The 26,533-nt window shown below is 36.9% G+C and overlaps 2 protein-coding genes across 5 annotated transcripts in view; both read left to right on the plus strand.

Annotated features, from left to right (window-relative positions):
- LOC128242642 (15-hydroxyprostaglandin dehydrogenase [NAD(+)]-like) overlaps positions 1-13,528 on the plus strand; it is a 36,611-nt gene extending 23,083 nt beyond the window's left edge. For 3 of the 4 annotated variants that reach the window (XM_052959877.1, XM_052959881.1, XM_052959880.1), the window contains exons 2-7: positions 6,413-6,536; positions 9,159-9,271; positions 9,625-9,721; positions 10,373-10,449; positions 11,070-11,233; positions 11,643-13,528. In XM_052959877.1, coding sequence (XP_052815837.1) covers positions 6,413-6,536; positions 9,159-9,271; positions 9,625-9,721; positions 10,373-10,449; positions 11,070-11,233; positions 11,643-11,766 — 699 coding nt within the window. In that variant the 3' untranslated portion in view covers positions 11,767-13,528. Of the gene's footprint in view, positions 1-549; positions 1,081-6,412; positions 6,537-9,158; positions 9,272-9,624; positions 9,722-10,372; positions 10,450-11,069; positions 11,234-11,642 lie in introns of those variants that run through there. The other variant, XM_052959879.1, reaches the window with a different exon arrangement.
- A 3,651-nt stretch (positions 13,529-17,179) lies between these two features.
- LOC128244664 (cytochrome b5-like) lies at positions 17,180-20,715 on the plus strand. Its single transcript, XM_052962686.1, has 4 exons — positions 17,180-17,544; positions 18,046-18,195; positions 19,182-19,310; positions 20,071-20,715. Exons 1-4 carry the CDS (start codon positions 17,416-17,418, stop codon positions 20,092-20,094), a joined length of 432 nt encoding a protein of 143 aa, XP_052818646.1. The 5' UTR covers positions 17,180-17,415; the 3' UTR covers positions 20,095-20,715.
- Positions 20,716-26,533: the final 5,818 nt, after the last annotated feature.

Below are 26,533 nucleotides of genomic sequence, written 5' to 3' on the forward strand. Positions count from 1 at the left end.
TGAGTCTTGAAACTAAAAGTCCAAACTTCATGTCTTAATAAAAAAAATTGAAACAGCTGCTAGATAATAGATGATGTCGATGTTGTTATATCTCTTCAGTTTCATTTTCATTGTTGCTTTTATTTTACACGAATTTGTACTGAAGACAAGTGTTCTTTTATACGTTAGAAACCGTCAGTTGTTCAGCATGGGGAAAATCAAAAAGGAAGCAAGTTGAAAAATGCAATCTATCAATAAAAGCCGTATTAAAATGGGTTTAATTTATAAACCAATTTAAAATATTCATTTATATAACGACCCTAAATGAATGTTTATATAACAGTTTAAATATTTGATTTTATTCGTTTGCAATGGTAAACGTGAAATAAGTATAGGTATTTAGGAGTCAATCATTTACGTATGAGGCTAAATACATCCTAGATGTGAAAGAGGTATATTTACCTACAGCTGACGAGCTGCCGACAGCCAATACGAGGTAAGAGATAATAATTCGATTCGATGTGAACTAGCTTGCTTTGTCTTTTATGCTAGCTACTTCATTATGAGATGCAAGGTCGGATTTTTAAATATTTTGGGTATCATTTCTGTTAAAGCCCTTTAAACAATGAATATATATATAAGCTATGATGGACATAGTTACAGTATTTTGACTTAGGAAATCTTCTTCTGCTGATTAAAGCGGAATATCCGTTAATATTTTATTTAAACACTAGAGAAAACTTTCTTGATCGGTTGAATGCTATGGTTAAAGAAATTGGAAATTGGATTATTCTATAGTTCGTGGGGATATTAGCTCGTAATCAAACCAAACTTTTAAACACTACAAGTGTGAAACTGTTAAGCGTATCTACTGTAGATATACCGTCCGTTAAAAACATTTACGAACAAAGTGGTGTATGTGTTGAGTTTCCTTAATGTATCATTTTACTGAAAAAGAATAATATCAGACCAAAGATGTTTTTATAATTTTCTCGTGAAAATATAAGAATGCAAATAAGCGGTAAAGTTGCGTTGGTGACTGGAGGTATTTCGGGAATAGGACAGGGATTTGTAGAGGCCCTTCTTGCTGGAGGTGCAAAGGTGAGCTATATTGTACTGCATTGATGGAATATTTTATACAAATCATTTTCATTTTAGACAGTTTTAAATGATTGTAGTTCCTATACAGGTTTAAAAGCGTTTTAATTTCCATTAATATCCATGAAGTGTCTGGCCAAAACCGAGCCTGCTTTTTCAAACATTTGATGCGGTCTTCTGTCTTGCTACTTATTAGATCAGTCTTCTAGGATATGAATCTATAGAATGCATTTCTCTGTAAAATGTTTGAGAATGCACAAGAGTAGTTCAGTTAACAATAAAACAAACAGATGATTCATAAGTGTTGCATCTATTTATTTATTTTATTTTGTTGTTGTTTTAATAACAGCTTTTCCTTTATCTGGACTCTTAGTAATACTTTTCATTTATTTACTTTGCTTCAAACGTAGATGCTTATTAACATGAAACGTTGTGTCATTTGATTGGATTTCAATTAATAGTTTGCAAGCAAAATAATAAATCATTCTATTCACTAAAATGTCAATGAATGCTACAGTAATGCATTTTAAGTTGATGTTCACAACAGGGGCGGTTCCAGCAATTGACGTTAGAGGGGGCGTAACTTAGGGACGCAACCTTTTGGCATACGCCCCTACCTGAGAACCAAAAGTAAATGACATAAACTATTTGCATTGGGGTTGAGGTGACTCCCTCAAGAAACTGTTAACAATTTATAGTCGGAATTAATGCATTTTTAGCGTATTCTATTCCTCATTTGCTCCCATATTGAAATAAAAAGTAATCTTGGGCGATTCTAAAGGGGGCGCGCGCCGGGTGCGCCCCCCTCTAAACTCGCTGGTGCACAATACTCATGTCAAAAGTTTGTTGATATTTAAATAATGATACCTTCTTTTTACATTTTTTTAAGTAAAATCAAAAATACTTTCATTTGTATACTATCAACAATTGTCCAGTGTCAAAATGTGATGTGCTTATAACTTTATAATGAAATATTCAAAGGTGATGATATATCACCCCCTCAAACGGTTCATATGTTTCGTTTGGTAGTAATAAATTACCAAATATATTTCACTTCAAACAGGATCTTTGTATACGCGTTGATAAAGACAATATTGCTGATAAGAGCAGTAATTCAAATCCCTCTGTCAAAATCGATCATAAATCTAGTTTAAGGATTACCGTTTCGTTTCAAACTATGTGATCTCGTATTGTTTGTACTTCGCTGGTGTACTTTTAGAGCCATATATTGTTTAATGATCTACCTACGCAGAATGTCTTCGCATCTGTCTGAAAATGGAGACGAGCATGTAAACTTTCATAAAAAACATAAATAAATAAATAAAATAAAATAAACTTTAATATAAAGTAAACAACTAATACTCAGTGAACATTTTATCATAATAGATAAATAAAGCGAATAATAAGAAATATCCCTCTGACTTTGGACATTGTGTGCAAGCGCAATTAGGTTAATAGCATACCAAAGGAAAATACAACTGCTCTTACAACGGAAGCTGTTGTATCAGAAAAATATATCATTTGTCCAGCTAACTGTGATTCCAAGCAGGCGGGGTATATGTTATGGTAGATTGGCGTCTATTTCCTACTTATATCTATTGCGGTAATTGTTGGTCGTCGAAGAAGGCGAATTACCACTACTGTTTGAAGAAGAAGTACTTCTATTTTCTGTTCCTTAATAACATTAAAGTTGTCTATCAATTCATATTCGGGACAAAATCTACTATTGTGGCGGATATAATTCGTGCGGGCAGAGATGAACCTTTCTAAAAGGCTGTGATCTAGTACGTAAAAATTTAAATGAGGCCAAAAGCTACATTCTATTTCAATAAAGTTTACATTGCCGTGCTATTCAACGAAGACAAATAATGTTCCTGACTGAATCTCTTTATTCCTATCACCTTTCAGCTCAAACGGACAAAAAATGATAGTTTATGTACCCATTTAGCTGACTTGGGTATTATTTTCACTTTATTTACATCCTGGCATTGTTGGCAGTCTAAATTGTCTAATTATCACTCTTTGGAAACTGAGAAGAATCAGACCCATATCCTCTAGCTATTATAATGTGAAGTAATATTGGTATAGAATTGCGTCGTTTCACAGAGATAATTTCATCTGTAGCAAATATTTTCATACATTTAGCGCTCTGGTAAAGATTGAGTTTATCTGTAGATTTTTTTTTAATTATGTTTACCGATATGTTTGTTTGCTTATACAAATATAATTAATGTTTAGCACTGGCGCATCCGTTTTACAGAGCTCGCTTGATTCTTTTATATAAATATATCATTTTTTTGTAAAAAAAAAAAAAAAATTTCTTTCTTGTACAGAAACTATTTTATAAAATCATTTTATGTTTTAATTTTTCTACATTCAATGATATAAAAGTCGTATTGTTATTAGACAGACGTGTTTGTTCTGTTTAAACTTATAAATCTTAAATCTTATTGTGAATAGCAATCCGCTTTTTGTGAAAATTCTGTTTTATAAGTGTGTAATTGCTCTCAAAAATAAATAAAATTAATTATTGATATAAAATGATGTCCCACACTCCTACTCTTTTAAAAAGAAGCATCGTTTTGTGGTGAATATGAAAGCGAAACTAACAAACAAAAATGCGTGGTTGAGTTGATATACTGTATGACCTTCGCTGTTATCAAGTAAAACTTGTCACATAATTTATCAAATGCAGAGAGAAAGGATAACGATTGGCATCGGAGGATTTGAAGAAGAGCCGATAAAGATGATGAATATTAAGAGATTGGGAGGTTGTGAAAAAAAGAAGAATATTGAGTGAATGAAGACCGGAAGGGGGAGATAAAGGAAAGAAATAGGCGAGATAAGGTAGTGGGGGAAGGGCAATTGGGGGTTAAATATGAGAAATGATGGGGTAGAAGAGGGAAAGGAGAGGCAAGATAAAGATAAACGTGTGTGTGTGTGTGTGTGTGTGTGTGTGTGTGTGTGTGTGTGTGTGTGTGTGTGTGAGAGAGAGAGAGAGAGAGAGAGGGGGGGGGGGAGAGAGAGAGAGAGAGAGAGAGAGAGTAAGAAAGAGGAGAGCGTGAAAATATTAAGAAGAGTTAAGATGGATGGTATGGAGTGCGTGGGGAAGAGAGGGACATATGAGTGAGTGGAGAGGGAATGAACGTGATAGTTAGGGTTAGGATTAAAGAAGAAAAGAAAAAAAGAATAGTGTGGGAATGAGAGAAAAGGAGTAATATTAGTAACAGATGTCGTTTGGATAGTGTTTGTAACATGCGCGACCACACACGCTTTGACGATGCACCGTTTTCCAATGGAAAATACAGAACAAAAATAAATAACGTACCCTGCAAGACCATACGTACGAGCGGAAGCTCTGAAAGCCAGGCTCGAAAACCAGTTACGCAAGTTCCCGTACAAATTTTATCCAAGATATAAAACCCTGTGCGATTTATTGCTATAATACAAATATTGGAGGTGTAAATGGCAGATATCTAAATCACTTTCCTGTAAATGTTACCTGTGAAAAAAGAACACCATTGGTTTACAGAAAGCCTACATGTTATACTATCTTATGTCGATTAATTTCTTCAAAATGTAGTGAATTGCCAAAGTCTTACAATTAAGTAATGTCCTGCCTTCCGTTTCTTTCCTAAATCTATTTATATTATTTTACAGACTTTGCTATCTCATTTTTATCAACCAATTGCAGCACGTGCATTTCTTTCTTCTTTAATTCATCATTTAAACTAAAAAAATTGCTTGAATTCGACAATGTTTAAATGTATTCAAAAGAACTCTGGCATTTTGTGTACGAAACATCCACACTTAAAAAGGATAAAAAAACGACTTTAGAGGAACCTATCGAAAACACTTATTACACTTTGTCTTCTGATCTTTCCTTTGAGATCCGAATATAATTGTGACAAGGTGTTCGGTCCACTTTACATGTTCGTTTGGATATCTCACATAGGGCAGATCGGTCAAAGTTAACAACCCGGTTAACGAGAGTATTGTTAACTTTAAAATTTGAAATATTGGATGATGTGCTCATAAAGTTCAATAAAAAAGTACAGCTGAAACATTGTCTGAAATCTTGTTAGACATACTGCAGGTCACAAATGTATCCATTAAACTTCCAGCCTGAGAGCAGTAACTATTTTTAAGTTGACAACGATGAAGTTAACAACGTTGTTAACTTTAACAAAGTTCTGAACAGTTCGCCCAATGAATAACGATAATTCAACAAGAATCAGATAATATGGTGCTACCTCTGTTGCTCTCCTAAACCCATGTCTTTCCCTGCTTCCCATTGAATGGCATTAATATGGTTGTCACATGGGCGTTGAATGCGGAATGACGTTAAGGCCATCGCCTATGAATGTGGTGAACTGAAACGCGATACTCGATAGTGCGATAGTATAAACGCCAAATCACGAAACTAATATGACGAAAACGCGACTGTCCGATAATGAAAACGCGACAGTACGATAACAAAAACGCGATAATACGACAGTACGGAGATGATAATGCGTGTTCTTGGTATCATACTGTCACGTTTTCATCATCTTACTGTCATGTTTTCATCATCGTACTGTCGCATTTTCATTATCGTAATGTCGCATTATCATCGCCGTACTGTCGCGTTATCACCATTATACCTTGCGTTATCATCAGCGTACTGTCGCGTTATCATCAACGTACTGTCGAGTTTAAATCAACGTAATATCGCATTATCATCATCGTTATGTCGCATTATCATCAACGCAATGTCGCGTTATCATCATCGTAATGTCGCGTTTAAATCATCGTAATGTCGCATTATCATTATCGAAATGTCGCGTTATCATCACCGTACTGTCGCGTTTAAATTTACGTAATTTCGCATTATCATCATCGTAATGTCGCAGTAATGTCGCGTTATCATCATCGTATTGTCGCGTTATTATCATCGTACTGTCCCTTTATTATCATCGTACTGTCCCGTTATTATCATCGTACTGTCCCGTTATTATCATCGTCCTGTCCCGTTATTATCATCTATTATCGCGTTATTATCATCGTACTGTCCCGTTATTATGATCGTACTGTCCCGTTATTATCATCTTATTATCGCGTTATTATCATCGTACTATTGCGTTTGACGCGTGTCAATGTTATCATCTAAAGTAAGAGTCGTTGATTACAATGTTGTTGTTTTTTTTCAAGTAATTTAGAATTAACCACTGTGTTTATTTCGGGCGAGTATCATTTTTTTGAAAATTGTTTACCATTTGAAACATATAATGCATGTGAATATCGTGCAGTTGAATGTTTTTTCACCATATTTACATGTTGATACTTGCAATTGCAGGTGAGTATCGTGGACTTCAACGAGGAGGCTGGACGCGCTACTGAGAAAGACCTTGCGGAAAAGTACGGCAGCAGTAACGTCATCTTCTGTCCGTGCAATGTTACCTCACAGGAACAGTTTGAAGGTAAGAGAATTACCACATGTCGTGTGTTCGAATATCAACGACGGTTCGTTTTTAATCTAGTGTGCAGGGAATGACTATTTTCATGAAATTTTAGTACTTGAGGGTTATATCTTTCATACTCTGACTTTGATAGAAAGTTCCTTTTATAGATTAAAGAATATTGAGGAGTTTATGCCTCCCACCCCAGATAAGTAGATCCATATAGTAGGCCATGCTGAAAATCCTTATCTTGCCCACGGGCAAAGATAAAAAGTACCCATAAGGAACTACTTTTTTTATTGTCATCACACAATTACTTCCCTTGTTAATGCACCACCAGTCAATTGTAACCACGCCCCCCCCCCCCCCTCAGGTCCGGGAATAGCGGGGACTTTGAATTTTGGTCCAGCCAACCCCGGTTAAAATCCCCGCCCTGCGGGAACGAACAGATGGTAAAATCCCCGCCAAATGCCCCCGCCCCCAGGGACCCTAGGTAAGGCCCAATCCCCGCTATATTTTTGCGAAGACAAAACCACCACATTCACCTGGCACTGCGGGGCCACCTGGAAGGTAAAAAAACTGCCCTTTGCCCGGCTATCCCCGGTATATCCCCGGACCTGGGGGGCGTGGTTACAATTGACTAGAGCATAAAAACCGTCGTCTGTAGCACCATGGAAACCTTGTCGTGTGACAATATTTAAAATCCAAATTAAATCATTTCTCGTTTCAAATGGCTCGGTAAACCTCGTTTCCCCAAAACACCCTAAACACAAGCGGCCATGGAAGATACTTATAACCAAAAGAATAACTCGGTCTTCAAATTTGTGCACCATATATAAAGTACAGTACACTGGTTAAAAGTCGAGGCCTACAGTTCTTTCATCACGCACCCGTTTCTTCCTGCCATTTATCAATGTGAAGTAATTCTAACAATTTGCGTATGATTTTTTGTATCCGTTTCTATTCATCATAGATAATTATTAAACGCCTCGGTCTGATAGAAAACGATCGAATGCCTCCTGTTGATGAACACTTTTTCTCTTGAAAATGACGATAAATGACAAATACAATTAAAATAATTGCCTCTTTTCTGGGACGTTTTTGAACGGTGTTGATATATTTAGAGTTTTTGCGTAACAAAGAGGCGTCTGTCAAAATCTAAAACCTGATAATTCTTAGACAGGCGAACGAGATTAATTGTACTTTATTTATCTTAAATGTCTACTTTTCGACAGTATGATACAATCAGATCGTAAACGTCAGCGTATGTATCGAAATGATTAATGCAAAACATACCAATCGAAATCAGCAAGTTAGAGTTGATCTGCAAAAAAACAGAATATGAAGAGTTCTTTAGCTTTTCCAAATACATTCGAAACTAGCTATGTCGAACTTTGTTATCTCGAAATTCTAGTTATTCCGATTTTTTTCGGTTATTTTTCGGTTTAGTTATACACTTTTTATAGTTCGGTTATATCGAATGTTCGTTATCTCGAGATGTTCTCGACGTCTTCGAAAAAAACGAGTTTTGACTGTACAAATAATCAAAACTCATGTTATACTGAATTAATAAAAAAAAAATTCCTATGAGATAGTAGAACTTCACAAATCTGAATTACATTAACTTTTAGTTACTCAGTAATTGACTTAAACCATATGAATCGGTAGATTTGAATAAGGGTTGGGCTCTTAGACAAAACTTCTGAGAAGTTCAAGGCCCGTTTATCTTGAACAAAGGCATACTTATATCCTGAATGAATGAATGAATGAACGAACGAACGAACAAACGAACGAACAAACGAACGAACGAAAGAAAGAACGAACGGGCGGGCGGGCGGGCGGGCGGGCGGGGTAGCGGACGGATCGGGATGGGATGAAATGGGATGGGATGGTGGATGGAGGGATGGATGAAAGAGTATATAAAAAACATGGATCAATGAAATTAATGAATTAACGAGGGTATGAATAAATGAATGCATGGAAGAGAGGAAAGAATGCATGAACGAAATCAACGAACGAATGAATGAAAGAATGATTTTCAGGATAAAATTGATTAGCAAAAACAATAAAAAAAATCAAAGGCACGGGATTAACAACATTTGTTGTTAAAAGGACGACACGTATAAGACCTGCTCATGACAACACATTCGCATGAAACATGCCATAATAAAGTTAATACGATGAGTCGTTTCATGCAGCACTTCCATTCGCTTGGCGGCGTAAATACATGTGGTCACGTGAGAATGAATCAGGCATGTTATTGAGGACCGACATAAAAGAGATTAATATGTTAAAAAATGATAACTTCTTCAATTGGTTTATATTAGGTTAATTTCGCTCGATTGTTAAGACAGCTCAAAGCTAATATGAATCACTTTCAAGTCCATTTCCTTGGCAGAAACCAGTACTGTGTCCTTTTTGAGATGACACGAGAAAGTACCTCTGGTGGGGCTCGAACTCGCACCGTCTTGGGAGAGAGGCGTACACCTATACTACTCTCTCATCCTACAATTAATAAGAGTTAATCAAATTGCGATGATGTTGCTTATGTTACAGAGGCATTCCAACATGAGCAGGAATCTGGTGGTGACGCGGATCACGATGTTGAACAATACTTTTGTAAACATTCACGATGTATTTCAGAGGCTTTCCGACGTACGCGGGGGGTGCTTGGTGGCCCGGATATTGTGGTAAACAATGCGGGTGTAGGCGGGGAAACGGACGATAAATGGGAATCTGTCATCGACATCAACCTGGTGAGAATTTCTTCAGTTTCTAAGATAATATATTAGCTGAAAGAAGTTGACAAAAGCGAGCTTGATTCTTTGTGCGTTCTAGTTGCGAACTTATGTTAAGTGTGAGGTATGATCAATGGTAATACCATCTTTAAGGTGATAAAATAATTGCCAGAATTATCAGGCACTTTTCGTTCCATGTCAGATGTAGGTACAACGCACACTTAACCGAATTACCTATTGCCACCACGTGACAATTCTTTCTTTTTTTTATTTGGTAACTCTTCCTGTCTATAATAGCAATTATCTAATACTATGATGGGAAGAATAACTAAAAAACACATTCAAGTCGTCCTTTTATTCCGTACCTACAGAAGGGAACATTACGTGGTACTCGGCTGGCACTGAAATATATGAGTGAGGCGGGAGGCGGCAGCGGCGGAGTCATCGTCAACATGGCCAGTATGGCGGGTAAGCGAAAAAAATGACTCCTTAAATTAAAATGATCATTTCATTTCGGTTGAGAACAATTGAAGCAGGCGACAACAAGGTTTTATGTCCAGAGTATAGATCCTAGGCGTGGGTCAAATCGATTACAAATACTAACGGCGTAGCAAACTTTTTCCACTTTGAATCTTAAAGCTGCACTCTCACAGATTAAACGTTTGGACAACTTTTTTGTCTTGGAACGAGTCAATTTTTGCGAAAATGCATGAAAACCAGTGATATAAGACTGCCGAATCAGATCGCTGGTTTTCATAATTTTGTTCCAGAAATAATGTTTTATGCATATTTCTTAAAGCGTTAGTAACAATTAAAGCTATAAACAATAATTTTCGAACGTAAAAATGAAAACTGCGATCTGATATTTTGTCGGCAGTCTTATATCACTGGTTTTCAGAAAAGTACGCAAAATTTGGCTCATTCCAAGACAAAAAATAATGAAAAAATGGTAACAACTAATACATGGTGTCTACTAAATAACAAAGAGAGAATGCAGCTTGAAAAGCACTCGTCCAACACGAACTGTACATGGTTTTGATCGAATATAAATCTAGCATTATCTTAGACTAGTACTTTCGATATTCCCTTCAATAACATGTATTCAATCTCTTTTCGCAGGAGTCAACCCAAATCCCTTTGCACCTGTTTACGGGGCATCAAAAGCCGGTATTATCCATGCTACAAGATCTCTAGCAGTGAGTAAACTGTCTTGATGTAATTCACTTATAAGTTTAATTATCACATCAATATTCATATTGCACTAAGTCAATAAATGTTTACTTATAAAGATGCAAGTATTTTCCGAAGCTGTCAAAAGCGGTTATATCACTTTCATAGATGATAATTTTAATTACTAATCAACTGTTGTTGTTTTTAAATAGTTCAAAAGAGTAAATTTCTAAGAAATAGTTAGATGACATGAAGTAACATCTTAATTATTAAGTGTGGGCGGAGTGAGCGTAGCGAACGAGCCCTTTCTTAATCACTAATAATTTACTTTACATTATTTTACTTAGTGACTAAGAATACAACCACATTGCATGCACATTGTCAATGCAAAATCCGACACAAGTAGCATATACCCGATGAGTGGCAGTAGGCGGACTTTTAAACACCCGCGAAAGTTGGAACCCTAATGATACAGCTTGATACTTGCAATTTTATTGCCTGAAAATTGGTTGTTTTCTGAAATAGCATAATCAACGAATGCTAGTTTAACTATGCCAAACCACAGTCTGAGTCACTAGATGTCGAAAGTTTTGAAATGAAAACAGTTATATCCGGCTGAAAAAGATTAATAATAACCATGTTCCAGATATCACCTGATGTTCAAAAGTCCGGTATCCGTCTTAACGTCATGTGCCCCGCGTTCGTGGACACGCCGATGTTCAGGAACATGGCTTCCGGTGACGCCTCGCAGACTTCCAGTTCAGACCAGATGGCGGTGAAGGCGTTTGTAGATCATATCGGTGTTATGAGGTAATCGTAGTGACCGATTTGTATCTTAATTGTTTATAGGTCACTGAATACCATATGTATTCAGACCAGGTGAAGGTTAATAACTTAAAGACATTTGTGCAGTATATTTAAGGAATGGAAGTTGAGGTGTAAATATTGATCGATATCAGAAGTCATTGTCAGTGGCAGATTTTGTGTTTTGGAATGCATTGAATATCAGACTTGTTAGGTTCGTTGTTTGTGGACTCATTACAAATGTGTTTGGGTAAATGTTGGAGATCTACTTGGTGAATTGTGTAGAATTGTTAAATAAGAACTTCATATTCATTAATTTACATTTGATACATACCATGTGCGAAGGAGTCAATGTGATATACCGAAATGTAATGTATTTCACAGCATAACAAAGTCCTCTCTTCAATTTTTTCAGCGTGGATGAGGTTGCAGCGGCTTTTCTGGATCTAGTCAAAGACGAAACAAGAAGCGGAATCATTTTGCGGTGTGCTAAGAAAACCGGAATTCAATACAGTACTCTAAGTGTACAGGATGTATAACCGATAACGACGCAATGATTCGTGCTCAATCAAAAAGAAAATTTAAAAACTGTTGATTATTTTCCAACCATGTATCAATCTCAAGTCAACGGTTGCTTCCCTTTGATGTAATCATCTCTTCACGCCAAAGGAGATTACTGCATTGAAAATTGACAATCAGTTGTGACATCTGAAAATCAAGGGAGTTCATTCTGGATACTACAATGAGTAAAATACTCTTGCTTACAGACCTTTCGAAATGACCCAATTAAGATTGACATTTGGGACGGGACTTACTGTACGCTCAAAATGGTTGTGTTGTGCTCATGGGTCTGTATCTAACCACAATGGCCCACTTGATACCAAATATGCTTTCAATAGCCTTTTCATTGTTCAGGCGTGTCTCAATCAGGGGCGTAGCCAGCTTTACGCATTTACGCATGTGCGTAACATCAATTTGAAAAAGGAAAAAATAAATATGGCCAATAATGGCATCAAAAACGAGGGCTTAGCTATAAAATGATATCAGAATAAAAGGAAAATCAGCTAAAGTAAGCATTGCTTCTCTATGCTAGATAGCTTACTGAGCCTAAATCAATCACTTGATTACTACAAAGTCGGCGGCCTCGAATCTATAAATCACTTCAAAAACACCTCAGAGTTCAACATGGTAGTTCCATTTTCCATTTTTTCCCTCGGGAGGCTCCCCGAGCCCCCAACCGGCAACAGGGATATTCCCCCTCCCACATCCGAACCCTTTCGTGCGTAACATTCAGTAAAGCCTGGCTACGCCCCTGTCAATGTAGCGAGGCCAGGGTAAATTGTATTTACACACCTCCTTTTGGGACCAATTTAAAATATCTAATATCATAGGATTTATAGTTTATCAATCAATACAGCAATACAGTCGAAACCAGCTGGCTCGAACTCGCTTGGCTCGAACTCGATTGGCTCGAATTCCTCGTTGGCTCGAACTTGATTTAGAGGACCGATTTCTTTTTACTGAAGGTTAACAATCCCGCTTGACTCGAATTTTCCGACGCTCGAAGTATTTAAGCCGGTCCCTGGGAGTTCGAGCCAACGGGGTTCGCCTGCCGTATACATTTCATGATAACATAACAACAAAAGTATTGCCACTCAAAGTAAGAGTTATAGTAAGAGACTATAGTTACAACACAATATTATTACAGCAAACAGATGATGTTTATATGTATATATATATATATATAAACATCATCATATATATATATTTATATATAAAAAAAAAAAAATATATATATATATACACACAACAGGAGACCAGAAACAAATGCTTATCTTAGTATAAAAATATATTAAAGGAGGGAATTAAAATACTGAAAAATAACGCGCACTATCATGCAAAATTAAGAAATGGAAGTAAAATACCTATTATCGCGGTCAGACCGTAGATGAACTAATTAGCATAATTTATGTTATGAGTATTTCACTGTGGAATGGCAAATGAGTCATAAAGCAATGTAGCATTTTGAAAACAGGGGCGTAGCTACCTTAAGGCCATGTAGGCCGCGGCCTACATCTTTTTCCAAAAAGTTGAGAACAAAAACGATTATGAAGACTGTCGCATTTTTATTTATACGACATATCAATATCCATAGAGGGTATGTCATCCGAACGGCGGAACCCCCGAGGACACGGCCTACACAGTGTTTGCAGCCAAGCTACGCCCCTGGAAATGTTCATTGAAATCATAGTGATAAATGTTAGTTGACAGTGTGTTAACTAAATAAATAAAGAACTTGAATAAAACACATATTTTCTTCATATGTGTATTTTATTTAAACTTATTGAATGAATATGTATATAGAAATGCATAAATAGTCGCTCAAACCGACATCTTCAAGGATGGAATAATCTCAAAGCTGATACAGAATACAAATGTATATATTTCTTTAAAGGTTCTGCTAATTAATGCTGAGTGTCTCAAGTTTCTGTAGTATAAATATCACCAGCGTATTTCAAAGTTTAATATACCAGAATACAATTTCATGTTTTCAAATATATATATATTTTAAAGGACTGTTATGATAACAAAAAAGGTGTACCGTTTGTTAACTTGGTATGTATTTATCAACCGCCACCGTGATGGTGATAATGACTTCCGTGAAGTAGATATTGCATTATGTGATTGTGATAATGACTTATAGGATGGTGATAATGCCTTCCGTGATGGTGATACTGCCTTCCGTGATGGTGATACTGCCTTCCGTGATGGTGGTGTTGCCTTCCGCGATGGTGGTACATGTATTGCCTTCCGTGATGGTGATACTGCCTTCCGTGATTGTGATAATGACTTCCATGTTGATAATGCCTTCCGTGATGGTGATACTGCCTTCCGTGATGGTGGTATTGCCTTCCGTGATGGTGGTACATGTATTGTCTTCCGTGATGGTGATACTGCCTTCCGTGAGGGTGATAATGCCTTATGTGATGGTGATACTGCCTTCAGTGATGGTGGTACATGTATTGCCTTCCGAGATGGTGATAATGCCTTCCGTGATTGTGATAATGCCTTCCGTGATGGTGAAAATGCCTTATGTGATGGTGATAATGCCTTATGTGATGGTGATACTGCCTTCCGTGATGGTGATAATGCCTTATGTGATGGTGATACTGCCTTCCGTGATGGTGATAATGCCTTATGTGATGGTGATACTGCCTTCAGTGATGGTGATAATGTCTTATGTGATGGTGATACTGCCTTCAGTGATGGTGATACTGCCTTATGTGATGGTGATACTGCCTTCCGTGATGGTGATAATGCTTTATGTGATGGTGATAATGCCTAATGTGATGGTGATAATGCCTTATGTTATGTTGATAATGCCTTCCGTGATGGTGATAATGCCTTATGTGATGGTGATACTGCCTTCCGTGATGATGGTATTGCCTTCCGTGATTGTGATACTGCCTTCCGTGGTGGTGATAATGCCTTCCGTGATGGTGATAATGCCTTCCGTGATGGTGGTATTGCCTTCCGTGATGGTGGTATTGCCTTCCGTGATGGAGATACTGCCTTCCGTGATGATGGTACTGCCTTCCGTGATGGTTATACTGCCTACCGTGATGGTGATACTGCCTTCCGTGATTATGGTTCTGCCTTCCATGATGGTTATACTGCCTACCGTGATGGTTATACTGCCTTCCGTGATGATGGTACTGCCTTCCGTGATGGTTATACTGCCTACCGTGATGGTGATACTGCCTTCCGTGATTATGGTTCTGCCTTCCATGATGGTTATACTGCCTACCGTGATGGTTATACTGCCTACCGTGATGGTGATACTGCCTACCGTGATGGTGATAATGCCTTCCGTGATGGTGATAATGCCTTATGTGATGATGATACTGCCTTCCGTGATGGTGGTATTGCCTACCGTGATGGTGATAATGCCTTCCGTGATGGTGATAATGCCTTATGTGATGGTGATACTGCCTACCGTGATGGTGATACTGCCTACCGTGATGGTGATAATGCCTTCCGTGATGGTGATAATGCCTTATGTGATGGTGATACTGCCTTCCGTGATGGTGATAATGACTTCCGTGATGGTGATATTGCCTTCCGTGATGGTGATAATGCCTTCCGTGAGTGTGATAATGACTTCCGTGATGGTGATACTGCCTTCCGTGATGGTGGTATTGCCTTCCGTGATGGAGATACATGTATTGCCTTCCGTGATGATGGTACTGCCTTCCGTGATGGTTATACTGCCTACCGTGATGGTGATACTGCCTTCCGTGATGGTGATACTGCCTTCCGTGATGGTGATACTGCCTTCCGTGATGGTGATACTGCCTACCGTGATGGTGATAATGCCTTCCGTGATAATGCCTTCCGTGATGGTGGTAATGCCTTCCGTGATGGTGATACTGCCTTCCGTGAGTGTGATAATGACTTCCGTGATGGTGATAATGCCGTCCGTGATGGTAATATTACCTTCCGTGATGATGGTACTGCCTTCCGTGATGGTTATACTGCCTACCGTGATGGTGATACTGCCTTCCGTGATTATGGTTCTGCCTTCCGTGATGGTTATACTGCCTTCAATGATGATGGTACTGCCTTCCGTGATGGTGGTACTGCCTTCCGTGATGGTGATACTGCCTTCCATGATGGTGGGACTGCCTTCTGCGATGGTGGTACTGCCTTCCGTGATGGTGATTCTGCCTCTCATGGTGGTAATATTGCTTTCCGTGACGGTGATACTGCTTCCGTTATGGTGATATTGCCTTCCGAGGTGGTAATATTGCCTTCCGTGATGGTAGTACTGCTTCCTTGATGGTGATTTTTCTTTCGTGATGGTGGTACTGCCTTCCGTGGTGGTAATATTGCTTTCCGTGATGGTGATACTGCTTCAGTGATGGTGATATTGCTTCCGTGATTGTTATATTGCCTTACGTGGTGTTAATATTGCTTTCCGTGATGGTGATAATGCTTTCCATGATGGTTATATTGCCTTTCGTAAGTGTGATAAGATCAACTCAAATAAAGGCATTAATTATTTTTTAAGTTATTTTTACTTATTATGTTTTCCGGTGATCTGTAGAAATTTATCAATGAAATAAAAAAGATAATTCACTGTTTCAAACAGTGAAATAACATTTTGATATTTTTCACTGGTTTGAAATTTTAGCCCGCTCTCGATTTCAAATCAAACGTCAGCACGCATGGGGCTTGGAAACGCCTTCAACTAGTCACTTTCTAAATCACGCTACATTCGCATACAATTAAATGTCATTTTAAATCCTTTTAAGGCATATATTTATAAGAAAAACTGTTCGCTTCAGTGTAAGATCGCAATATATTTTACCTCGTAATCACCAAAAGTAAATATTTCACTCAAAGCTACGCCACTCGTGAAATATAGCTTTTGATGCTTACTCGGGGAAATATATAACACTGAAACAAACAAATATTCTCTATATCGATTCATATATTTTTCTTTGGCATTATTGTTTAAATGCATTAACCTAGTTAAAGTTAAAAACATTTAAGATTATATCATTTATGTTCTAGACATTGAGACGTAATAAGGTCTGCTAATTGTGTTTACAAGGAGGCTCTGATAACCCTTATTAATTTATTGTACTGAAGTAAACGTTGTAGTCAGATATATAAACATTATCTCTCTTTTGTCCTTGCTTTTTTTTATTCCAAAAACCAGATCATCACGATGTGTTGACTTCTTAGTTCTTATCATACATCTAGATTGCCCTTCGAGATAGCACGTAGAAGCCTTTGAGAGGTGTGTCGAAAACAAAGCATTTGATTGGCTGTTAATGGATCTTGAGATGTCACGTGTTTCAAAATGAACGCTTTTGATTGGCTTTAAATGGGGACAAAACATTGTTTTGCTTCCAGTTTGAGAGATGGACTCTAAGAAAGGCGATAACTGGTCAGCTTTCACCTTTCTTTGACCTGATTGATCGCTATATATATATACACCTTACTGCGATTCTCTTCAATGCCATCTCACCTGTTATTACATAATATAACAACAATCCTTCAAAGTTCGGTGCAGTTCATTAAAACGAATGGCGTTTCTTTAAGGCACAAACATAGGAGCAAATTGTGTGATATTTTGTTTGCAAGTTTACAATATTCTTAAGGGAAAACAAACATATCAGATGGATTTACATAACATAAAGTCTATGATTGATCGGACAGACAAACATACAAAAGAAACTGTGGACAATACAGGAATTTCCAAACAACTACTGAAAATGATCAGTTCCTTAAACTTTCCAGGATCAAGGGTATTATTTTTATAACCTTTATAATCTTTTTAGCAGATACAGAGATCTAAACTTAATTATGAAAACCTCATTATGAGCATATGCCTTTTGCAGATATTACGAATTCATTCGCTAAAGAATTTTTACTGTACTGACATTTAGGCATCTAAATATTAAAAACAATCCTCTGATGTATGGATAAAGACTGTGTATGCTTGTACAACCGCTGTTTTTAAACTCTAGTAGTTAAAAGATAACAGTTTTAAAGCTGATCTCAGTAATAGATAAACTTCTTTATTGCAGTGTTATGAGTATTCAACAATTCTAACAATGCCTTAATACTTAAAGGTATGTGTGTATGTCTAATTGTTGTGTTCCCAAAAACAGACAGTGTCCGAAACTTGGCACAAACCTGCTTTTTATTTCATAACCAATATGTCCCGGTTTACATAACTGCCATTTTGAATGTTTTGACGTACGTTTAAAACAGGTTTTGTAAAATATGTATATTGCCTATAAAAGGATGTGTCACTGACGTCTTCTTCTGATCAACCTATGACGTCAGGAATACGTCAGTTTACGCTGGATGACGTCGCACGTCACTGTGATTCAAGGTCATGTTGGTTGGCGTTATCAGATAAAGTATACGACGTCACAGAATTCCTTATAGAGGTATGGCAATTTGCTATTTTATTTTCTCATTATATTCGTACATGTAAGTGTATGCATAATTTTCAACACGCAATGATACAGTGCTTACATACGTATAGAATATTGTATATTCTTAAATGATCAATAACATTATAATGTAACATTAAAAACAATGTGTAAGTAATCAAATTTGAAATGTATGAGCTACACGAGTCGCAAGAGTTACTTAAGTTCCACATTCGGAGCTCCTCGGCCATTTTATATCGAAAACGACCTCGGATGTATATGGACGGTTAACATTATTATTAGTCAGACATCGGTGCTGTTTAAGTTCGCTGCAAGTAGGTCGCGTAGTAATTTAATTTAGCAGTTAAACTTAATGACTTAACTCTTGGGAATCTTCATTATGTTTTCAATAATACACTTCACTGGCAATCAATTTAAACATAGATCAATAAATACAAGCTCAAACACTACATTTAATTAATGATATATTTCAAAAAATTACGAACTACTTCTACTGATGTACCGGCATACATCTGAGGTTGTTTTCGATAAAAATGACCGAGGAGTTCCGAATGTTAAGTTCCAATAAGAACAAGTCAAGTAAGTACGGTGCGCATGCGCTAATAAAACATAGTTGGCTACATTTTGAAGCAAAACAATATGGCTCTCTAGATAAAATGGCCTTAATGGGACAAAGTAAATCATTTTAATAATCTTGTTGTTCAGTTCAAAGATGCAACGTTTTTGTCCCGTTTCAAACTGTCATTAAAACTACAAAATAAAAAGGAACAACGTGTGCAGCCAATACCACCAACCCGATACGTTCGGGTTTGCAGTGTATGCTTCAGTAAATGAATAAAATAGTTACCCGTTTAAGAGATCAGGTTTTCCGAAAATGTTCCATGATTTCAACGCATGCTCGGAAAAGACACGGTCAAATATCGGATCCATACGATTATTACCGATCTGTCTTGGCTAACAGTATGAATTTTCACATTCAGCATCCCGGCGGTGAAGAAATAATTATGGAGAATGCTGGGACTGACGCCACTGTGCCATTTGACACTAAAGGGCACAGCCAGGATGCTTATAAGCTCCTTCAAAAATACTGTATAGGTGAACTCACGGAGGTAATTTTTAATTCAAGACCATAGATCGGAACTATTCGGCAATGCGGTATACGTGTTAACTTTGAGTTTATATCAATGGATTTACATTTGTATAATTTCAAAGTTCAGAAGACCATGATAATAGTCAACAATGAAGTAAAGTGTTAATAGAATTATTATTATTGTTGTTGTTGTTGTTGTTGTTGTTGTTGTTGTTGTTGTTGTTGTTGTTGTTGTTGTAGTAGTAGTAGTAGTAGTAGTAGTAGTAGTAGTAGTAGCAGTAGCAGTAGCAGTAGCAGTAGCAGTAGCAGCAGCAGCAGCAGCGGCAAAATATCATCCTCCTTCTCCTCCTCTTCATCATCATCATCATCATCATCATCATCATCGTCGTCGTCGTCAGCAACAGCAGCGCCAGCAGCAGTACGATAGCAGTAGCAGCTGCAGCAGTAGCAGTAGTAGTAGCAGTAGTAGTTGTATAAGTAGTAGTTTTATACTACGCCGATATCTAATGTCAATTACTACTACCAAATTATATTTTATACTACGCTGGATGCAATCCGATAATAGGAAAAAAAAACATGCATTTATACTCGACCATTCCATCCGGTTACTAAAAATAAACTGCTGTTTGATTTGACGACCTATCAGAAGACGATAGTATTATGATCTTGAGTGAAGTTAAACGTTTCAGTAAGGATTCCCAGCGTTATACAAGACCATTAATTATACATAAATCGAATTACATCACTTGAATGCCTAAACTTGTTTTCTTCCATTTCAGGCAGACAGACGATTCAAAAAGTAGTGTTTATTTAACCACAGTTAACCACAATTATGGAATCTCCGCAACCACGCTTTGCCTGCAGGTCGGGCATTGACTTCGGACGAAACTATTTCCCGTACACTGGCGTATCGCGCCGTATACGTACAATTACTTGTCCATCGAGTAAATTTGTAAATAGAAATATTGTTTATAAATACAAACTGAACTGCACATATAAATACGGTAAAATGAAGTCATACATTATTATTATATTGTGTGTATTGAATAATTATATTGTGTGTATTGGGCTTCTGGTGAAAGGTCGTCCTCGTGGACAATACTTGTTTGGTTCGACCAAGTATGCTATATATAACTTTTCTTAAAACACGTGTTTTTCATTTACATACAGATTTTGTTTTATAATAAAACTGATGTGACATAGGTATGCGCTACATACGGATGCAACAGGATTGAAACACTTGCTTTTTGTAAAATGCTTATTTTTATTTTTCATTCTATATGGTTATGTCTTAATTATAATGGATTTGTTTGTATATACATGCAATTCATAGTTTCAACTATATGTTGATTTCAGTTGCTTTGTTTTCTTTTTTATTTGTTATCTATTTATATATAATTGTTTCAATAAAAACATAAAATGTCTCTTCACTAGTGCGGCTATTGCTCCGGCATCATCGCAAGTTCGTTGGGTTTTAAAAAAAAAAATGCTCTTATTGATGGATGTTTGGACTTGTTAGAGATTCAGTCGTATGTACTCAGCCATCTTCGAAAATCTTGGAAGATAGACTGTTTCTTTAGATAACATTTTCGTACAAAAGAGTGATGATGTTATGCGTACGCTAGATTTAAGCCAAGGTTAGCCAAGGTTCGATTGGTTAAGTACTAGTAAACCGGTTTAATATAATATCCCGACAGTCACCATTTTTTGGCCGTTAACATAAATCTGTAATGGCTACTGGCCATGTGTCTAAAGTTTCAAATGCAACATGTGCATTGTATGTCGGGAAAATGTGATTGAGTGATCACATGCATTCAATCAATCAATCAATCAACGAATTATGAAGAAACTTATCTGAAATGACACACTTTTGAAATTCTTTTAGATCAGAGTAACAGATTCAGTTTTTTTTTCAAATATGTGTAAATTCATTTACGCGTAATTTTCATAAGTAATTGCCTAAAATATTTTGGTATGTTTCAATAATTAATAATTACCGCCCCCCCCCCAAAAAAAAAAAAGCGGTAAGCGCACACTAGACAAACAAAACGTTCTCGTTGGAGCTTGCGGCGTAGGCCTCCCCTTTCCCTTCAACCCCGTTTGGTCTATCCTGGGACGGTTATGTTATGTACAAGAGAAAGTTTACAAGTACATAGCATCAATGTCGCTGTAATATTTTTGCATAAGTACCAATGTAGAGGTCTCTAATTCATTTCGAAAATACATGTTCATGCATAAAGTACTGACTGGAGACCAATACCCAATATGTGATGTCTGTGTTTTCTAAACATTCTTTGTGCATGCTACCTTCGTTACCTAATTATTTTACAATGTGGTATGTATTCTGCGTCTTATAATCAAAGGGCCAGTATTTATTTAAAATAATGTACTGAAAATAACAAATATTACAGACACCAAAGCATTAACTGATATAATAGCATTACAATATGCAGCATTAATGAATATATATAATAAAACAAAAACAACCGTTATCGGGGCAATTAAAGTATTTATCATTATTATCTGAATAAAAACGTCTCATACCATGAGAAAACATGGTCGCTAGCAGTCGACTTAGAACGCTACTCGATTTAGCTCCAGTCTTTAATATATACATATTGAGTGTTAAAAGAAAACAAATCCATTGATAAGATGCAAATAAATCTTCCCCGCTCGATATATAGTGCATATTATCAGACTGTCAGACCGTCTCCGTGCCTGGCGCTCGGCATTTAAAGGGTAGTGCATGGAAAAGTGGTGTACTCAGTACTGGTTTAACCCAGGAAAGTTGTACCCCGTGTATCAGTGCTTTACAGCGAGCACGTAAAAGAACCAATTATATGGGGTCTCTTCGAAAAAGAGCTAGGGTATCGCACCGGACTTACATGTATCCCACTACTGTCTCTTGAGCGTGCTGTCCCTTCAGCAAAAACAAAGGACCCCATTGGAAAAAAGTGATTGAACTTTCACGGGTTATCCTTGACCGCAGGTTCAAAAGAAATACATACATACTTACATAGTGATGCGTATATACATACGTGCATACGTATTCTCCAAAACAAGAACACACAAGCAATGAAAATGGAGACTTCTATCATGCTTTATTATGACCAAACCCAATGTGTGTAAGCAGTAACTGAAATAAAGATGCGTAGACCATATGTAAAATCAAACTCCGCGCAGTGTTACTTCCCTTGCAGTACAGTAATCACTGCCTTCACAAATATCACGTGATGATAGGTAAAACGGCACGTGATTGCAATTTACAAAATGGACGGAACACCTTTAAAAGAAATTCCAGCAACATGTTTTGTCTTCCTCTGCAAGAACATGCCGCCAACATTCGATTTGTTTTGGTTTTGCTTGCAATCCTGGTTCAAAACGTTCGATACATGTCTGAATAGCTAACAACACATCCATGTTGATATTGTAATTTGTAAATCCTACTTTCAATTTGAAAAAAGACCGAACATTTCCGAATGTTTTTTTTAATTGTTATTTTTTTATAAAACATATTATGCCTATCAACTGGCGTAAAGTAATTATTTAAGAAAGGATATAAGAATAAATATATATGATTTAAAAAAATGCCATTAAAAGTTTTCATCCAATTTTGGATGAAAATCTTGTGGTGGCACAATCGGAACTCCTCGGCTAGTATCAAGATATGGCAACTTAAAGCCATATATGTGGATTAAACGCCAGAAATATTGTGAAGTCTCCAAACTCAATGCACTTAAAAGGGCTTGGCACAGAAATGAAAGTAAAAATGGGAGCAAAACCTAATTATGCCCCTACAAAGTGGCGGCATATAGGGTTGCCCTTGTCCGTACGTACGTACGTACGTACGTACGTCCCGAAGATTGTTTCCGATCTAATTCTTGAAAACCGTTTGTCCAATCCTCACCAAACTTTAAACACATGTTTGTGACCATAATATCTTGATCAAGTTCGATAGTCATGGAAATCGCTTTAGTCATTTAGGAGTTACGGCCCTTTTTTGCCAAAAATTCCCGAAGATTGTTTCCGATCTAATTCTTGAAAACCGTTTGTCCAATCCTCACCAAACTTTAAACACATGTTTGTGACCATAATATCTTGATCAAGTTCGATAGCCATGGAAATCGCTTTAATCATTTAGGAGTTACGGCCCTTTATTTGCAAAAAAAGACTTGAAAAATACGTCCCGAAGATTGTTTCCGATCTAATTCTTGAAAACTGTTTGTCCAATCCTCACCAAACTTTTAACACATGTTTGTGACCATAATATCTTGATCAAGTTCGATAGCCATGGAAATCGCTTTAGTCATTTAGGAGTTACGGCCCTTTTTTGCCAAAAATACTTCAAAAATATATGTTTCCAATCTAATTCTTGAAAAGTATGTGTCCAATCCTCACCAAACTTTACATACATGATTGTGACCATAATATCTTGATCAAGTTCGATAGCCATGGAAATCGCTTTTGTCATTTAGGAGTTACGGCCCTTTATTTGCAAAAAAAGACTTGAAAAATACGTCCCGAAGATTGTTTCCGATCTAATTCTTGAAAACTGTTTGTCCAATCCTCACCAAACTTTTAACACATGTTTGTGACCATAATATCTTGATCAAGTTCGATAGCCATGGAAATCGCTTTAATCATTTAGGAGTTAGGGCCCTCAGATTATCCTGAATAATCATTATGGCTTATTTTCTGTGACAAAAAATCGAAGTGGGGGCATCCGTGTCCTATGGACACATTTCTAGTTTATCATTAATTTTTCATTGGATTGCATACAGATGGCTCTGTTATTACTTGACTAATATCAAAAATAAAATTAAGAGACATGTTGATCCAAACTGTAATTATTCTTGTTTGCATTTTATGGAGTTGGACATAAAAGAGTCATTTGGTGAAGAGTGATCTAAAGGCTAATTATTCAAAATAGATTAAGTATTATTGAAAAAAGTCTGGTATACATTGCTGAAAAGCTTAGTAACCTGGCTAAATATTTGTTTAAGGCTTTTATTTAGAAAAAAATAAATCAGTTGAGTATCTTATCAGTTACTCTTTTGGTGTTGTTGTTTTTAATAAAAAATGACAATTTACTCAAAGATATTGAGACTAATAATTATAGATTAAGACAAATATAATGTGTAAGGAAACTTCTAATGAATGGGTTTATCCACAGCCTAGGAGGTAAAGTGAAGCATGATCTGCCTTGAACAAATACAATTTTAAGACAAGTTCTGTCAATGTAGTGCACCAGTCAATTGTAACCCCCCCCCCCCACCCCAGGTCCGGGGGAATACTGGGGTTAACCCGGCGAAATGGGCCGTGTTTTTACCTATCTGGTGGCCCTGCAGTGCTGGGTGAATGCGGTGGTTTTATCTTCGCTTAAAATATAGAGGGGAATGGACCTTACCTATAGTCCCTGGGTGTGGGGGCATTTGGCAGGGATTTTGCCATTGGATCGTCCGCGCAGGGTGGGGATTTTAGCCGGGGTTGGCTGTATTGAAAGTCAAAGTCCCCACTATTCCCCAGACCGGGGGGGGGCGTGGTTACAATTGTCTGGTGCATATCCTCATGAACGTTGTACTGGTACTCTAACAATTGAGCTTACTGCGTGGATAGTCACCGCCCCACCCCAACCCCACAGAACTGTTTACACAAAAAAAATCTGCAGCCCAAACCCAACAATGCTGAAGTAAAGGCATGCATAGATTTCAGCTGGTAAAGCTGACTGGGTGCCAAGCTCACACCCATCCTACCACAACCCACAAAACTCTGCACAAGGCAATCAATGATTTTACAGAATAGTAATGCTGTTTTAATGGCAAGGCATGGTGTGAAAAATAACACGGCAAAGTATGACTTAAAACTTACATTTCATAGGGTATTCCTATAACTGTTGAGAAAATGTTGACATTTAGTCCATGCATGCATTTAATCCGATGTAATGATTCATGCATGCCATGAACCGTATGATCATTTCAATGACTGTCAAGTACATTTTCTTTGTGCTCACGATTTTTCTAGAGGAAATAGAGTGCTTCAACTATAAGGAAACATCTAAATATTCATAAAACGAACATTCTTTGAGGTTACAATAAATATTTTCTCTTAAACAAGCACATTTAATTTAACACAATCCATTTCCTTGTTGTTACAATGGGCCTTCTTTACGCGGATTGAAAACGGTGTTAATCGCCGGCAGCCATATCGCACTTTCGTATATCCTTACTACTATTTACGAGGTCTATCTCGAAGCTTGCCGGAGATGGCCGAGTTGTTACGATTGGTGGTGGCAGTGATTACTGTACTGCAAGGGAAGTAACACTGCGCGGAGTTTGATGTAAAATATATGGGCTTTTCAATGAAAGGGGAAGTAACACTGCGTGGAGTTTACGCTGCAGCTCGTTTGCTGTTACAGAACGTTATGACTAGTTTTCGGGTTGGTATGAAATGCATACAACAAAGAAATAGTGTAACGCATACAACATAGGCAAAGAAGGGTTTTCACATTTGCATACAACATACACAAGGAAGGATGTTGAGAAACGCATACAACATAGAATAAGAACAAAAATATTGACAGTGAATTTTTATTGTTTTAATCAATAAATTATTATGTTTATGAGTTTAGTCAAGTAAAAAATAGTTAATTCACTTTATTTTTGAATTTTGCTTTTAGAATTAAAACCTAATTGATTGTTTTTTAAACTTCTTGTTTTGTTTGAATAGGGAAAAGAACCTTATTTCAAATCATTAAAATTGGTTTAATGGTTTAATATCCAGATTTATAAAGAAACAATTTATTATTTCTTTTATGAAGACTTTGAAATCGGGGAAAGTAAAGACAGGGTCCTTGGATAAATCGTGTTATAGTGTTTTCTTTTCAATAAAATGAGTTGAGAAATAACAAATATACGATTTTCTGGAGCAATTTAACATGAATGATTCAAAATCGTAAAGTTGTGTGTTTTCCATATGTGTAGAATCTGTAGAAACTTTTATTTCGTTTATTGACTTTATCTTCTTCTGATCTGTGTATCTTACTCAGCTTCTGTGTATTGATCTTAATCTTTATTGACCTATATGCTGTCTTGTGACAATCCTTTGATTTCATTTATTGACTTCCTTATTATAAACTCACCAAAATTTTGAGACAATACTCCTATTATCCATGATAGCAGGTGCTATGCAATCGTTTGTTTGTTCTTTATTCACGCATCGTTAATTTAAGGGATGCCATAAAGA

Source organism: Mya arenaria, chromosome 8, assembly GCF_026914265.1.
Source record: "Mya arenaria isolate MELC-2E11 chromosome 8, ASM2691426v1".
Classification (NCBI taxonomy): domain Eukaryota; kingdom Metazoa; phylum Mollusca; class Bivalvia; order Myida; family Myidae; genus Mya; species Mya arenaria.

Excerpts from the sequence above, each read along its gene's own strand:
- LOC128244664 (XM_052962686.1), top strand. The coding sequence starts at position 17,416 with ATGGATTTACATAACATAAAGTCTATGATTGATCGGACAGACAAACAT. Across the intron at positions 17,545-18,045 it reads TAAACTTTCCAGGATCAAGG|GATGTGTCACTGACGTCTTC; the intron begins GTATTATTTTTA and ends TGCCTATAAAAG. Across the intron at positions 19,311-20,070 it reads GTATAGGTGAACTCACGGAG|GCAGACAGACGATTCAAAAA; the intron begins GTAATTTTTAAT and ends CTTCCATTTCAG.